The 16,882-nt window shown below is 42.4% G+C and overlaps 1 protein-coding gene across 2 annotated transcripts in view; it reads left to right on the forward strand.

Annotated features, from left to right (window-relative positions):
• The window catches only part of LOC142482172 (solute carrier family 7 member 13-like), a 125,702-nt gene that overhangs the window by 97,535 nt on the left and 11,285 nt on the right, over nucleotides 1–16,882 (forward strand). For both annotated transcript variants that reach the window (XM_075583008.1, XM_075583009.1), the window contains exon 2: nucleotides 8,441–8,572. In XM_075583008.1, the coding sequence (XP_075439123.1) occupies nucleotides 8,441–8,572 (132 nt within the window). The remainder of the gene's footprint in view (nucleotides 1–8,440; nucleotides 8,573–16,882) is intronic.

A 16,882-nucleotide genomic window follows, 5' to 3' on the forward strand; every position in this document is an offset into this window, starting at 1 on the left:
ACACTAAATTTCAATTTCTGCACTTTTTCAGATTACGGTAAAATTACAGCTAACTCACGTGAAAATTAAACAATTTTCACGACATGGAGGGTGCAGATTAGGATGCCGCATGGCAAGCAGACGAGAACCAGCAGTTGCACCTGTATATAATGTGTGTCCCTATCCCTACAGTTATTAAGAAACAAAGAAGCAATTGCCCTGGTGCTGCCTGAGATTCAAACATAGCATGAACGCAAAATGTAACCTTATAGACAAATAAACTAAGAAATTCCATAGAACGGAGCACTCAAGTATATTCTGATATATAAAAATTATTTATTATGGACACAACAAGTAAATTTACGTTTTGAGTCCATAATAAATCATTTTTATGCATAAGAATATCCTTGAGTGCTCCGTTCAATTTGATCACTTAGTTTCCTTGTATATAAGGTTACATTTTGATTTCGTGTTGAAGTCCTTAGAAAAAAAATTCCAATCTTCATTTGTATTGAACTGGGATCAAGCTAATGTTTTTAAGAGGGGACTGTCTTTTTCTCCTACCAGCTATACGGTTAGTTTTCATACCTATGCAGACTTACAGAAATGTATTAGGAAGTTTGTGTTCAAATTATTTTTTTTAGAAACAACCTACTAGCTCCTTCTTCTACTAGAACAACCTTACAGTAGCTCCTTCTCCTATTAGTGCTCTCTTTGAGAATATAAGTACAGGCATACCCCACATTAACGTACACAATGGGACTGGAGCATGTATGTAAAGCGAAAATGTACTTAAAGTGAAGCATTACTTTTTTTCCACTTATCGATGCATGTACTGTACTGCAATCGTCATATACGTGCATAACTGATGTAATAAACACATTTGTAACAGGCTCTATAGTCTCCCCGCTTGCGCACAGCTTCAGTACAGGAAGGGAGCTGGTATTGCTGTTCAGGGCGTTCTGACAGGCACATGCGTGAGGTGCCGTTTGCCTATTGAGCGATATGTTCTTACTCGCGAGTGTACTTAAAGTGAGAGTCCTTAAACCGGGGTATCCCTGTACTAACTCACTAACTTCTAACTTGTCCTGTTATGTAGATACCTACTGTATTTTCAGAAGGTGGTTGTCATGTTGTCATCATACTTACGGAACACTACAGCTACACTGAAAGTATTGAAATCTGTGTTTTGGTGTAAGTGTTACAGGCTTGCTTCTTTGGATGTTCAGTTTCTCTATACTTCAATTAAACAATCAGATGGACTTGAAGCAGTAAGATATTTTTGGGATATGGATGGTTCGTTGCCCTGTACAGAATGAATTTATTTTGCAAATTATTCGTTTTACAGACGAGACAACGAGTATTCTAAAGCTTGCCCAGTTACATGCTGGGTACATGCTGGGTGTAACCTGGCTAGTTTAAGGCAAGTTTAAGGTTTTTCTGCATTGACTAATGACCCATCGGATTAACACAGCTGGGGTCCCTGGCAGTCCCATTCAGACTGCCAGGGACCCCCGCTGTTAATCTGATGGGCCATTAGTCAATGCAGAAATGCCTTAAACTTACCTTAAACTAGACCCATCATGTACCCAGCATGTACCTGGGTCTTTTTGGCGATTGCCACTGGTGCGGTGTTAGAATAACCGTCGGCACTACAGTATATTGCAACACAATTATTTTTTATTTGATCAATAATTTTATTTACAAATTTGTGGCACTGCCATGGGCATTCATTTTGACACTCATTTTGTAAATGTGGTTTGTTTTTTTAGGAGAGATTTGGTCGGACTGTTAATGTATGTCTGCCACAGTTTTTCCTCTGGAGGAGATACATTGATGATTTATCTGGCAGGGTGTTGAACCATCTCTATTAAAATTTGTGGATTCTTTGAATTCTAATTAGAATAATTAGAAATTTACATGCACAAATATTGTTGATTCAATTAGCCTTTTGGATTTAAAAATATATATTGTTGAAGGAACTCTCCAGACTTATACATATTTTAATGTAATTTCCTTCCGACATCAGACTATCATAGCAACATTTGAATCAATAAGGTCTCTTATGGACATTTTTTTTAGGTTAGTCAGAAATTGTTCTGACATCTCCAAACTCAGGATATAGATGGTGTCTCAATCTGTTAGATTTATTAATAAGGGCTATGATCAATCACTTGTCCAGCTAGAACATCAAAGAGCTCTGAAACAAAGTCAACAGTATTCTGGTTCCTACAGGGAGTTAAGGGGTTAAATCCATCTACAGGCCCCAAGTATAATGTTGCTAGTTTGATGTTGCAAGTCACATAGACTGGTGCTTTGCCACTCCCTGTTTCCAGTGTGTGCTGGAAGGGCCACCTGATGAGGGTGGTTCAGCATAGGCTGAGTTTTGCTTTATTCTGACCAGTTACAGGGAACATAAGCATAGTAAGCATAGTGATAACACTTGGGGTAGATAAGTTAGGGAAGGAACATTGCACCTCAGGTCTTAGAGGACCCACGTGATGGGGATTTCAAGGGCTAATAGTTCTGTAGTTCAAGGTAAGTTCCATCTTTCTTGTTTTCTAAGACAGGGAAGCATCCCATAGTAAGAGGCCTATAGATATATTCTTTGGAACCGGTCACTACCACAGCAGAGTGTGGACTCCTTGTTACAGGTTCTCCTCAAGGGGAACCTGGAGGTGTTGCTGGGGAATTGCTTAGGAAAGGCCCTAGTTCTGTTCCCAGTAATATGGTGGAAGGCTTAAAAAAAGATATGGCCCTTACTCAGATTAATTATGGTGGAGGATGTATGTTCACATATGTGAAAGATGTAATAAGAAGCTACCCTGTAATTGAAAACCAGTCCTGTTGATGTCTAAAGAACGTTTACTCTGCAAATAAACCATCTAAAAATTCCTGTCGCCCTCTATTATTGCTCACCATACCAGCCTGCATGGATTCCAGCTCCCTGAGAGACAAGATAAAAGACCCCTGAGCATCACTTGATTGATCAATATGTTAGCCAATGAATGTGAAGGGCTTGATATACTGTATACAGTATTTAGTTACATAGTTACATAGTAGATGAGGTTGAAAAAAAGACATGTATCCATCAAGTTAAATCTATGCTAAATTTAGACCAGATACTTTATCCTATATCTATACTTACTTATTGATCCAGAGGAAGGCAAACAAAACCCCCCAGTGTCATATTATCCAATGATACCTCATAAGGGGGAAAATACATTCCTTCCTGACTCCAAGAATTGGCAATCAGATTACTCCCTGGATCAACATCCTTCCCATGTCTACTTATTTGGTATTTCCCTTTATATATATCCTTTCTAAAAAGATGTCCAACCTTTTTTTGAACAAAACGATTGTATCTGCCATCAATCACAATCTCCATGGGTAATGAATTCCAAATGTTAACTGCCCTTACTGTAAAGAACCCTTTCCTTTGTTGCTAGTGAAATCTCCTTTCCTCCAACCTTAAGGGATGACCCGAGTCCTTTGTACTCCCCTTGGGATGAATATTCGTTGGAAGACATCCCTTTAGCTCAACCCCTGATGAAACAAGTGCGAAACACATAGGGATTGGTCAAGCCATTTCTGCCATACTTCCTGTTCTTTGGGCGAACCACGAGGACTGTGTATAGCTGTTGGATGTCCCTACAAGTCAGATACTGCCTGAACCATCATCCAGCACCAGTGCCTATCATCTCTGCTATGAACTCCTCAATGTTTTTTTATATTGTATGTTTAGATAGTTTCTTTTTATGTGGTATATTTTACTATTATACTTTTCTTTTCTCCATATTTCAGTTTCTAAGCTTGTTGAGAGGTTTGCTCAACGTGAGATGTGTAGTAGCTAGAGGGTTACACAGTGAAAGGATATATTAAGACCAGAACTGCGCAGAGGGTTTCTTGTGGTTTGATGCAAATAGATCTTGTTTATTTTAAGATGCCTATTTAAAACAATACGCATTGTGTGTGCTGTGTTTTAATAATGTGCACAAATATTTTTTATACTGTAGCCTTTAATATGTTTTAGCAATGCTGTATTGTTAAACAGCATTTTAAGAGTGCATGAATAATATGTGTTCTTAACATAATATGTGTTTCTGTATGGAGTTTCATGTATTTACATTCTATAAGCTGTTGTAATTCATTTTAGGGTACTTGTGCCTTATTCCCAAGTGGTCTTTGTGTGTGTGGTTGAACTCCTACCATATTGTTATTTATATAATTTGTTTTTAAGGATATAAAATTATTCTATATTAGGGTGAAATATGTATTTTCATTGCATTCTTCCAAGAATTGTTTGCTTTGTTGGTTCGCTAGGTGGAGTAGGGATTAGCTTTCTAATTGAGTAGCTTCTTGCCGTCTGTAAATATATTAATTTATAACACAGTACAAAAGCAAATAATTGTTTAGTTTTGCAGAACATTGTACGACTATAATTAGACACAAGTGGAATCATCCAAATTCTGGCAAATGTCGGTAATGTACAGTACACTGATTCCAGTGGTCTTATTCACATACTGTACTACTTTGTTTGTTTCCAATTAAGCTGTTGTTGCCCACAGATTCATTTATTAATTTCCAGCAATGTTGATCACAATTTATCCTTTTTAACTTTTTAACTATTTTTTTAATATTAAGGTGATAGACTGTAGACTTTTAAAAAATTTAAATGAGCTTATTTACTGTGTGAATCAGATAAGTTTATGAAGGTTTGCAGTTAAGATATCCTATATTTATGGAGCCGATTGGAAATAACAACTATATTTAAAGATTTTACTTAGTCTCTGACACTGACATTGTTGATAGAAGAAACAAAGGATTGGTGGGTCAGCGGACCCATGAAAAAAATGTTGGAACTAACCAGATATACAAAAAATACTTTTTTTAATTTACATTTCATAATAAAAAACATAGAACAAGATACACAAGGGACAAAAAAAATCTCATCCCACGTGTTTCGCACCGAATTGGCGCTTTCTCAAAGAGTCCTAGAGAAAGCACCAATTCGGTGAGAAACACGTGGGAGGAGTTGTTTTGTCCCTTGTATATTTAGTTCTATGTTTTTTATTATGTAATTTAATAAAAAATGTATTTTCGTATATCTGGTGAGTTTAAAATTTTTTTTAAGGATCCGCTGTCCCACCAATCTTTTGTTTCTTCTCTATATGCCTGTCCATGATTGGAGCGATGCACACAGGCAATACTGATTTACCTGCACAGCATGCTTACTACAGCGTCACGCCAAACCGAGAGAGAGACGGTGTTACACAGGGAGCAGCACGACTCCACACCGATAACTCCAAGAGACAACTGATCATACTTCCAGTCCAGGCTATGATACAGAGGTAATATATTTGCCTCTTTTTGACTACCTGGTTAGCCTGTCGATATACTGTACAGTACCCTTGCTGTGTTCTCCAGTTCTCTCTCCCTCCACCAGTTTGGGCTTTTCTGTAGCAGTTGATTGTATAGTAATGCCAATGATGCACCAGTTATTATAACATTGTTCCTTGTGCCGTTTCCTTGAGCTTATACTCAGCTACTCAGCTTGGTTCATTTACTGACATCGAGGCAGCAAATAAGCATCAATTTAGTCATTTATCTGGAGGATTTATATAGACATGCGTCCTCCATCCTCTGGGAAACTGAGAAGACAACAGTCAATGAACCAGCAAACCAATGGGAATTAATTTTGTTTACATACAGTATGGGTGGAATATTGGTTAGTTATCCTGAACACATGGGACCATATATACCATATATACCATATATACCATATATTATAAACTATGATTAGCTCCAGATCTGAGCTATCGCACGGAAAGCCCCAATGAAAAGCGGGGTTTGCACTATCACAGTTTAAAGAATAATGGCCATGGACTTATTGGAGTTCCCTGAGGATAGGATTGATAACCACACGTAACGTTATTGGATATTTTAGATGCTACTTGCAACAGAGGGGTATGTTAGAGACATGCAATTAAACCACCAATGTTCTGATGGTTTCCATATTATTATAATAATGATTATTATTATTATCGTTTATTTGTAAAGTACCAACATATTCCGCATCGCAGTACATTGGAGGTACAGGGATTTGATAATAACAAACAGTTACATACAAATATGGACAAGCATGCACAAACAGATAGAAAAAGGTAATGAGGGCCCTGCTCGAGAGAGCTTACAATCTAAAGCGAATGAGAGACAATGTTGAAACATAAGGTAAAGTGGTTGCTCATTGGGGTACAGAGTACGCCTCAGCATGGGGTATGGTCTAGCCACATAGCTGGTCCCAATAAGGTTTGGGTGTGTGGCAGTTGGGGGTGTTACAAAGGGTGGAGTTTGGTATATCCACACAGCTGGTATCAATTGGACTGGCGGGGAGGGTGTTATAGGTGTGCTAGTTAGACTTCCTTGAAAAGGTGAGTTTTCAGCGAGTTTTAAAATTATTGGAAGCTGGAAGAGAGTCTGATGGTACATGGTAGAGAGAGGGGGCAGCATAGGAGAAGTCTTGTAGGCCAGAGTGAAATGTGAAAATAAGGAAGCAGGAAAGACGGGTGTCGTAAGCAGAGCATAGGGGGCATTTAGTTGTATATTTGGGGATGAGGGTTGAGGGGCGGAAAACATCGTTGAGAGCTTTGCAAGTCAGAGCTAATGTTATAAATTTGATTCTGGAAGATATGGGAAGCGAGCGTAGGGATTTGCGCAGTGGAGCAGCAGAAGTGTAGAGGTGAGTGATAGATGAGTCTGGCAGCAGCATTTTGAATGGACTGGAGTTAGGATAGGTGGTTAAAGGGAATGTTAACTGTAGGAGAAGGTTGCAGTAGTTAAAGTGGGATAGGATGTTTCAGTGAATTATGATTTTAGTTGCATCATGAGTGAGAAAAGGGCGTAGCCTGTGTAGCCCCTCTTCCCTGGGCCAATCGCAGATCGGGCCCCCTCCTCTGTACTAAGGTCTGGCTACGTGTATATGGGTGGTGCATACCTGCTGGCAACAGGAGGGCCTGAGTCTCCCGCAATGGTATGGGGGATAACAGGACCATGTTACTGGGGTGAATGCCTCCATCTCATTTAATGGTGCAACAACTCTATCTCTGGTAAGCCCCAGGAACGTGGGGTGAAATCCTTCCAGAGAGTCCCTCACTCAGGGACGAGAGATTTCAGTCACACACAGTCTTTTCTTAAAAGTAGCAGCAGCTCTTTATTCACACAGCACAGCAGATATAGCAGCAGGATCACAGTCAGGTATAGCTTATCTCTCTCCTCCAAACTGCTCTCCCTCAGGATGGTATCTTTGTTCCCTGCCCCCACCCCAGGCCAAGGGCACCCAGGGTGGGGCTAACTCTTCCCTTACCCCCTAAACAGGGTGAGAGGAATTGGTCCACTTATAACTCACTAGGCCCTACTCCTCAGGAACCTAGCTCTAGCTACACACACTGTGCTAACAGTACAGTCAGACACTCTTAACAGGAACTCTGTCTGTGTCACTAAATAGGGATGCACTGCTCTTTATGACTTTGGCAGGCACCGCCCCTGTGTCTCTGCCTTCCACGCAGGGTCAGGTGACCTACCTCCACCACTCAGGGCAGTGCTTGAGGTGGGGGAAACCCATGATAACTACTGGCAGTCTGCCCTTACCAGGGCTTATATCAGTAGGAGGAAAGACATATAGCCCAACTTCTTACCAGGGCTACACTTGAAAATATTTCTGAGGTGGAGACGGCAGGACTTCGTGAGGGACTAAATGTGAGGAATGTAGGAGAGATCAGAGTCAAAGATGACCCCTAGACAGTTGATGATATAGTAACACTTGCAGACTTTTTTTTTATTGTATAGACACTTGTTACTATACATTCACAGCTATTCCCTATCCAGTCCAGGTTTGGAGGGGAAAATTAATCATGGGATTCCCAGCCTGCCAGAGAATGCTGAAGTGTTATCATTATAGATGGCTATGTACCGCTGTGCCAAAATGTGTAAAAGCACACACAAATAGATAGAAGCTTGATAATATAAACTGAGTAATTGCCCTGTGTGAGTCAACCAATCTTCCCATGCCTTTTTACGTTTATAATAACTAGACATCTTGCATAATGCACACTGTAACGATGAAAGAGAAGTCACTATAGATCACCCATATATGGAAATAGCTGGAGTTCTATTCCAGTTCAGTGGTGCATGCTATGATAGTATTTTCAGAACATACTGTAATATCATCAGTAGACCGCCCATAATAAAAGTATTATTTTCAGTTCCAAACCACAACACACTGTTGGATTCTTCACATACTGTACTAATTCTAAAGTCACGGCCACAAGTGCAATGGCTTCAAACTTTTGGTTGCAGGTGACTTTTTCTATGTTTTTCAATTACTAAAAACAAAGATATTATGGATAAAGGTTTTTGCCAGATTAGTTATTTATTATTTCATTGATTACTTTTTTTGTTTCAGAGGAGATGAAAAATCCAAGTAAGAACATCCCTCGCAGTGTCATAACAGCAGTGTCTGCAGTGATTGTATTCTACTTACTGGTGAACATCTCATACCTCACTGTTTTGACACCCAAGGAGATTGTATCTTCAGGTACTGAAATTTCTATTTTGTCAAATGAAAAAAAAAGCTGCTTTCACTGATTAAAACATTTGTCTGAATGCATGAGCACTCTTACCTCACGACGGAGGCTTGCGGGTGCAGATGCCCGGTGATGCAGGGAACTGCGCAGGGGGTAGCAGGGTTGAACGGGTCGCCAGATGGCCACGACGACTCCCTTTGCGGGGGCGCCGCCATGTTGGGAATCAGTGTGCATGCTTGAGATCGGCGCATGCGCAGAAGCAAGTTGCGGCGGCCATTTGGGAATGCACATTGAATAGCACAAGCGGCGGGCATTGCATGGAACTCCGCAGGGGAACTACAACCCCCAGCAGCCACTGGGGCTGCAGGACCAGCTGGTGCGCATTAGCCAATAAGGCTGCAGATATCCCCTGTGCAGACAGATAATTTTTGGCGCGCTGGGACCGCGCGCTTAGTCGGGTGAGGGAGCAGCAACAAGTAGGTAGTGTCTCAGGAGTCAGTGGCCATGAGACTAAGCCAAGTTTGCCCCCTTAGGCCCCAGGTAGGCTTGAGTCCCACTTAGCTTGTGGGTGCTTCAGGGACCAGCCCATGTACCTACATCCATAGGACAGGCTGTGATTACTTAGATCCGGTCTATTGGGTTCATTAATCAACACTTACTTTGTTGAGAGGTGTTTGGTTGGAGGTGTGTAAATTAGGGAAGTACCATAGGCTGTTTCAGTCTGTGGGAACGGGCATCATTAAGGGGCATTTGTGGCTCCGAATCATCGTCCCCCTACATTTTTATCACCTCGGTCTTTACGTGTATTGTACATTGTTTTCCCTCCGCTTGTTGTTTTTTAGTGTTTCATTTCCCCTTGTTTCCCCTCCAACCCTCCTCTCCCTGTTTGTTGTTTATTCTCTATGAGAGGTACTCTCCAGACCCTGTATTGTGGTTGATGTTTTAGTTGCTATTTTTCAATACGTCCTTGCCTTTTTTCATTGACAGTTGTGTCTGGTTTTCTTCTTATATTGTGTGCTGGGGGCCCCTGTATATAGTACTGATATTACAATGAGTAAATCAACAAAATTAGCATTTTTCATTATGAATTTGTAACATACATCATAAACAGAAAATAAATTCTGGCAAATACACAGACATTAATTGCAAAAATATTTTAGGTGTTTATGTTGAAAGCCTGCACTTACATACTGAATGAGTCGCAGACGTCTGTAATTTTATGTATAATAGTTAAATACAGTAATTAAAACTTGTAAAAGCCATTTTTTTAATAGACTAAAATCTCATAAATATCAACTAACAGGAAAAATACTGATATAGTCTACCGGGGACGTATCAATGCCTTTGCGCGTGTAAACTAAGAAATAAAGTATATGCAGCATAAAGTATATATACAACAGCAATCAGTAGAGATGGGTGAATCTGCCTTTAACAGGGACTTATCACTGTTGGAGAGAAACTGCCTCTAAATCCATCTGTGTGCTGGTTAATTGCACATACTGTAGACAATCAACCAGGCCCACCTGGCTGATTAGGACTGTTAGAAAAAGCCTGCGCTGAGAAACAGGAACGAGATTCCTTAGCTCACAAGGGAGCTGGCATAAGGAAAATGAGGGCTGTGTTCTGAGGGCAAGACAAAAGAGGACCAGACCTCTATGCCTGGACCTTCTAGCAAACAACTACCTGATCACCCCTGACCTGAAGGGCCACCTGCGTTAAGGTACCACTGAGACTTTGGTTTGATAAGTAGGTAAGGGGCTTTCCCCCCCAGCCTTGGAGAGAGGGACTGGGGATGTAAGTTATCCCTTAAACAGGGATAGGTGTTTATTGTTTTATGTATATTTTTGTTTGCTGTATTATTTAAAGGAACTGGCAATACAGCCTTATTTTAATTTCACCTTAAAAATGGTCTCCATTTCATACCTCTGCACACATCTCTTACATCTAATGTCAGAAATGGGGAGGGAGGTGGCCCTTGAAGTTCAAAGGGGCCCCGGAGATAAAGGGGCCCCGGAGATTGCCTGTGAAAAATGTTGTGCTTTTGCCTGCATAAGTTCCTGCAACAATCTGAGCAACAAAACGCTTGCAGAAATGACCAGAATTAAAGAGCTACACATCCAGGCAGGAAAAATACACTGTACTGGAGAAGGCCACAATGCCACAGTTTGACTGGGAGGACTGCGACAGAAGGTGACCCACGCAAGGGACTGATGCTGTGACCAGAGTCTACCCCACCACTTGTGAAAGGAAAAAAAAAAGCCATGGGATTTTGAAATGGCCACCCAGCTGAAGTCAAATACAGACTCTACAAGAATGGGGAAGAAAATGGTGGTGTAAAGAGCCCAGTCACACAGAGCAGTGTCGCTTCAGGCATTATTCGGATGACGAGAATGATCCCTATGCGGATCCAGAGGAATATTTTTTTCAGAGTCAAGGAACTGCAGCAGCAAACAATGCGCTGTGGTCAAAAGGAAGATACAGAAGTTTACTTGGCAAGGGCACATCCAGTATCACTGATGAGAAAGAATGTGTGTACAGTATGGCTGTTTGTTTCAAAACATACCAAAGTAAAGAAGAAGAAAAAGTCTACAGAGACGCCTGTGAGAGCTAAAAACTCTGCAAGCAAAGTCTGCCCATCTGTAGGACTACCAGATGGGATGCTAATTAATACAGTGAAAACAGCTGCAATAGCGCTTCCCGAGGTCAGGAAGAAAAATACACTTGATTTCACAAAAATGGAGGACAAGATGCAGAGCTCCTGTAATGAACCCTACCCCACGGAAGAGTTGTCCTTCCGGTCCTATGAGGACAAGGATGAAGATATCTCTTATGGGGAACCTAAAACAAGATGCACCCACAAAACACCGCTCAGGATGGTGGAGGTGCCTAAATTCAGTATGCACTGGACAAACAGATCTCTATGATCCCAAAAATTCCTGCCAGCTAATGCAATTGCAAGAAAAGCATGGTGGATGCTGTGAAACTGCTGAAGTTTCAAACCCAGTACCCCTGATGGAACGGAGTCGTCCAAAGCAAAAAGGCAGAAAAAGAAAAGAGGTTCTTCAATTACCATGGAAGGATCAGACACATCCGAAAATCCCACGGAGGAAAAGGGGGGCCGAGATACCCTGCAGCCTAGAGGAAATGGAGAATTCGTCCTGCGGATGACCAAATATCCAGAGGGCCCAAGGCAGAAGTCATGTACCCCAAAGAAGTGTCTGTCCAGTGCTAATAGTGAGAAACCCTTAAACTGTATCAGGGAAGCGGAGCCAGAACCAATGAGTCACGATTCCTTGATCAGCCCTGAAGATGCCCTGCTAAATGCCAGGCATGACTATTATCTGCTCCGTGAACAATTGAAACTTTAGAGAGAAGATAACACTGAGCTACAGAGACTGTTCTCGCAATGTTCTTTGAATCCGGGTCCGAATTGGAGGATCTACGAACAGATCAAGATACTGCAAATGCTACTATTACCACCATGGATGAAAAGCAGTGCCAATCTGTTAGAATGATTGCTAATCTGAAACAGAAGTATGAGGAGGCACTGAAAGAGATCAGCCTCTCTCAGCAAGAGGTTCACAATTGCCATAGAGAGATGGAAGTCTCTCAGAATGAGGTTCAAACTCTCCACATAGAGCTGAATGCCTCACACCAGGTCAACAGAGGTGGACATATCGCAGAATGATACTCTCCGTGTAGCACTGGATGCCTCACACCAAGAGATCAGCAGTTGCCGCACTGAACTAGAAGTCTCTAAAATGGAACTTCACAGTCTCGCTGAGGAGCTGGACATCTCTCAAAAAGCTGTCTACAGTCTTAGTATGGATCTTAAAGTCTCTCAGAAGGAGCTTCACACACTCAACCTAAAGATAGATGTCTCATGCCAGGAGACTAGGAGTCTCAACTCAGAAGTGTGTAAATGGAAGGAGGACTATAAAGAGGCCCTGAATCTTACAGAGACTGTAAAAAGAGAAAATACAAGCTGAAAGAAGAAAATTCTGATTTGACTGACCACGTCAATGAAAAGAAAGAAAAGCTGCATGAGCTACAAAAAATAAAGAAACTATTGGAAGATGAAAAATTTGAAGCATTGGAATGACGCACACAAGCAGAGCAAATATTGAAGAACCAACTGCAAGGTCTGTGTACATACCTCCAGATTGCTGAGGAGAAGCAGCGAACTCTGCAGAAAAAAAATCTGCATGCTGCTAAAGAAGAAGTGCTGCAGGAACGGCTGATTACCCAGTGTGTCCCCGCGGAGCAGCATGAGGAACTGAAGGCTTTCCGGAACAATACCAGAGCTTCGCTGGAGGCCAAGCTAAGAGGCCAGGTGACTCGGTACAAGAGGGAGCACAAGAAGGTCCAGAAACTTAGGCAAACAGCTGCGGTCCTAGCGAAGAAATTCACAGTGCTCCACAATATAATGAAGGATATGTGGAAGCAAGCTCAGAGAAGCACAGTTAAGAAATCAAGTCCCTGAGAGGAGAATTGCAGGATGCACTCAAGAAATAGGGATCTATCGCTGATGAGTTGAACTTGCAGCAAAGCCTAGAAGTGGAAGAGCTAAAGCTGGCAGCTAAACACAGATCCCAGCAATGTGCAGCTCTGCAGACGCAGATTGCTGAGCTCAAGATACAGCTCGAAGAAAGGGAAGAGAGTGAAGAGGTGTCTGTTCGACAAGGAGCCAGCCTGATACTGCGCTATGAGGCCAAGATGGCCGATGTCCATAAATTGCTGAACACCATAGACAATGAGAGAGCCCGGCTACAGCTGGAGGAGCACTGGCAGCCACAGATCAGAAATAGAGAAAAGAAAACAGATTTAAGCCTTGCTCTGAGTCAACTAGGAGATGTAGAATCGCAACTCAATGCCAATCAACTGCATTGATTGGAAAAAGAATTGCAGAAGGACAGCTTCAAGAGCTGAAAACTCAAATAGCTATTCTTGAACAATCTTTAAGTGATACCATGAAATGGCATGAGTCTAGGATAGTAGTAATAGATTCCGGACATCAGACAGAATTTAAAATTAAGCTGACAGAGGCTTTGCAAGACCCGAGCAAGATTACAAGATATCTCGAGGGCGAGTGGAAGGATGGGCTTTGGCCGTAGTAAGCCCAAGCTTCTCACAAACAGGGGAGGTACAGTATGTAACAGGGACTTATCACTGTTGGAGAGAAACTGCCTCTAAATCCAGAAGTGTGCTGGTTAATTGCACACAGGCAATCAATCAGACTCCTCCTGGCTGATTAGGACTTTTAGAAAAAGCCTGCTCTGAGAAACAGGAACGAGATTCTTTAGCTCGCAAGGGAGATGAGATAAGGAAAAGGATGGCTGTATCTTGAGAGCAAGACAAAAGGGGACCAGACCTCTATGTCTGGACACTCAAGCAGACAACTACCTGGACACACTGACCTGAAGGGCCACCTGCATTAATGTACCTCTGAGACTTTGGGGTGTGTAACAGGGGACTTATCCCTGTTCAAAAATGTGCCTCTAATCCAGCAGTGCGGTGGTTAACTGCTGGTAGACAATTAACCAACACCACCTGGCTGATTAGAGGTGTCATAAAAAGCCTGCTTCTGAGACAGGAAGGGAGATTTTCCTCAGTACACAAGGGTGCTGACAAGAGGAAAGAGGTCTTGAGCAGAAAGGCTCTGCTGTGATCAAGACACCCAAAGACCTATATTCCTGGACACAGGGGACCCAGGAACTACCAGAGACTGACATGAAGGGACACCTGCTTTAAGGTATCTCTTGAGACTTTGGGGAATAGGGTGGTAATGGGATTATCCCTCCAGCCCTGGAGAAAGGAGTGGGGAAGTAAACCAGCCCTTAAACAGGGATAGGCGTTTGTGGTTTTCATATGTTTTGCTGTGTTAAAAGGGACAGGCGCAATAAAGCCTTATTTTAATTTCACCTTAAAAACGGTCTCCATTGCATACCTCTGCACACATCTCTTACATATGGTGTCAGAAGTTGGGATGAGAGGTGGCCCTTGAAGTTCAAAGGGGCCCCGGAGACTGCCTGTGAATTTTTTTGTGCTTTTGCCTGCATACTGTAGTTCCTGCCAATAGCCTGAGCAACAAAGCAAAGAATCACATGGAGCAGAGACCAGAATTAAAGGGATACACATCCAGGCAGGAAATATACACTGCACTGAAGAAAGCCACAAAACCACAGATGGACTCTTTTCCCCGATCCCAAGAGGAGAGAGAGAGAGACTGCTGAAGCAGGTAAACCTTACTTGCCTATCACATTAATGTGTAATATGGTTGTTGAAAAAGGGGCTTTGCCTTCCAGCCGTAGTCAGGGTTCAAGAAGTGAGTTAGCGCTCCAGAGCTAGGCTTTGTTTATTGTTTTCTTTAAAAAAAAATGCGCTGAAGCATTGAATACAGACAGTGACCCATGAGCGGTACTGATTCTGGAAGAAAGGCTGCCACACCGCATAGGACTACCAGCTGTGATGGAGTAAATGCAGAAAAGTATGAATATTGATGCAAGACTGTGCTGAAGCAGGGAAACGTTTACAGACGGTGACCGATGCAAGGTACTGATTCTGGGAATTTAAAATGGCCGCCCAGCTGAAGTCAAATACAGACTCTGCAAAAATGGGAAAGAAAATGTGTTCCTGGTGTAAAGAACCCGACCACACGAAGCAGTGTCCCTTCAGCTCTTATTCAGACGATGAGAGTGAATGCATGCATAGTATTACTGATGTTTTAAAACTTACCAAACGAAAGAAAAAGAAAGTCTACAGAGATGCCTGTGAGAGCTACGACCTCTACAAGCAAAATATGCCCACCTGTAGGACTACCACAATTTTGGGTTCTAGCAAAAACAGTGGCAACAGCTGCAATAGCGCCTCCTGAGGTCAGGAAGAAAAATACACCTGGTAGCCCCAAAATGTAGGACAAGATGCAGCGTTCCTGTAATGAACCCTACCACACAGAAGAGTGGCCCTTCCAGTCCGATGAGGAGGAAAACATCTCTTATGGGGAACCCAAACAGAGTCACACCCACAAAACATCCCAAGAATGGTGGGGGTGCCTGAACTCTGTACGAACCGAAAAGACCGCTCTCTATGATGACGAATATGATCGGCAGGAGAAAGAGCGGGAGCAGCAGATCATTGAATATTTCTGTTAGCTAACGCAACTGCAAGAAAAGCCTGGCGTATAGAATGAAGCTGCCGAAGTTTCAAATAAAGACGGAGACCCCAGTACTCCTGATGGGACGGAGTCATCCAAAACAAAAAGACGGAAAAAGAAAAAGAAAAGTGGTTCTTCACTTACCGTGGAAGGAACAGACACATCCGCAGATCCCGCGAAGATAAAGGGGGTCCGAGATGCCCTGCAGCCTAGAGAAAATGAAGAATTCGTCCCGCGGATGACCGAATATCCAGAGGGCCCAAAGCAGAAGTCATGTACCCCAAAGAAGTGTCTGTCCGGTGCTAATAGTGAGAAACCCTCAACCAACCATAGCAGGGAAGCGGAGCCAGAACCAATGAGTGGCGATCCCTTGACCAGCCCTGAAAATGCCCTGAAAATTGCCAGGCGTGACTGTGATCTGCTCCGGGAACAATTGAAATTTGAGAGGGAAGATAATGCTGAGCTACAGAAGACTGTTCTCGCAATGTACTCTGAATCTGGAACAGAATTGGACAATCTCAAGTCTGAGCTAGATGCTACAAACATTACTAATGCCATCATGGTGGAAAAGCAGAGCCAATCCGATCAAATGATGGCTAAGCTGAAGCGGAAGTATGAGAAGGCACTGAAGGAGATTACAGTCTTTCAGCAAGAGGTTCACAGTCTTCACCTAGAACTGAATGCCTCATTCAGGTCAACGAGGAGGTCAACGGTGTCCGGACAGAGGTGGACGTATCCCAGAAGGAGGTTCATACTCTCCGCACAGCACTGGATGCCTCACACCACGAGATCGGCAGCTGCCACACAAAACTGTAAGTCTCCAAAAAGGAACTTCACAGTCTCGCTGAGGAGCTGGACAATTCTAAAAAAACTATTGTAAATCGTAATATAGATCTCAAAGTCTCTCAGAAGGAGCTTCAGACCCTCAACCTAGAGACGGAAGTCTCACGCCAGGAGACAGTCAGTCTCCAAGCAGAGGTGCGAAAATGGAAGACGGACTACAAGGATGCCCTGAATATTACAAAGACTTGAAAAAAAGAAAAATTAAGACTAAAAAAAGAAAATTCTGAGTTGACAGACCACGTCAATGGAAAGAATGAAAAGCTCCACGAGTTGGAAATAATAAAGACATTTCTGGAAGGTGAAAAGGTTGAAGCAGAGCACCGAC

This window comes from Ascaphus truei, chromosome 2, assembly GCF_040206685.1.
Source record: "Ascaphus truei isolate aAscTru1 chromosome 2, aAscTru1.hap1, whole genome shotgun sequence".
NCBI lineage: Eukaryota > Metazoa > Chordata > Amphibia > Anura > Ascaphidae > Ascaphus > Ascaphus truei.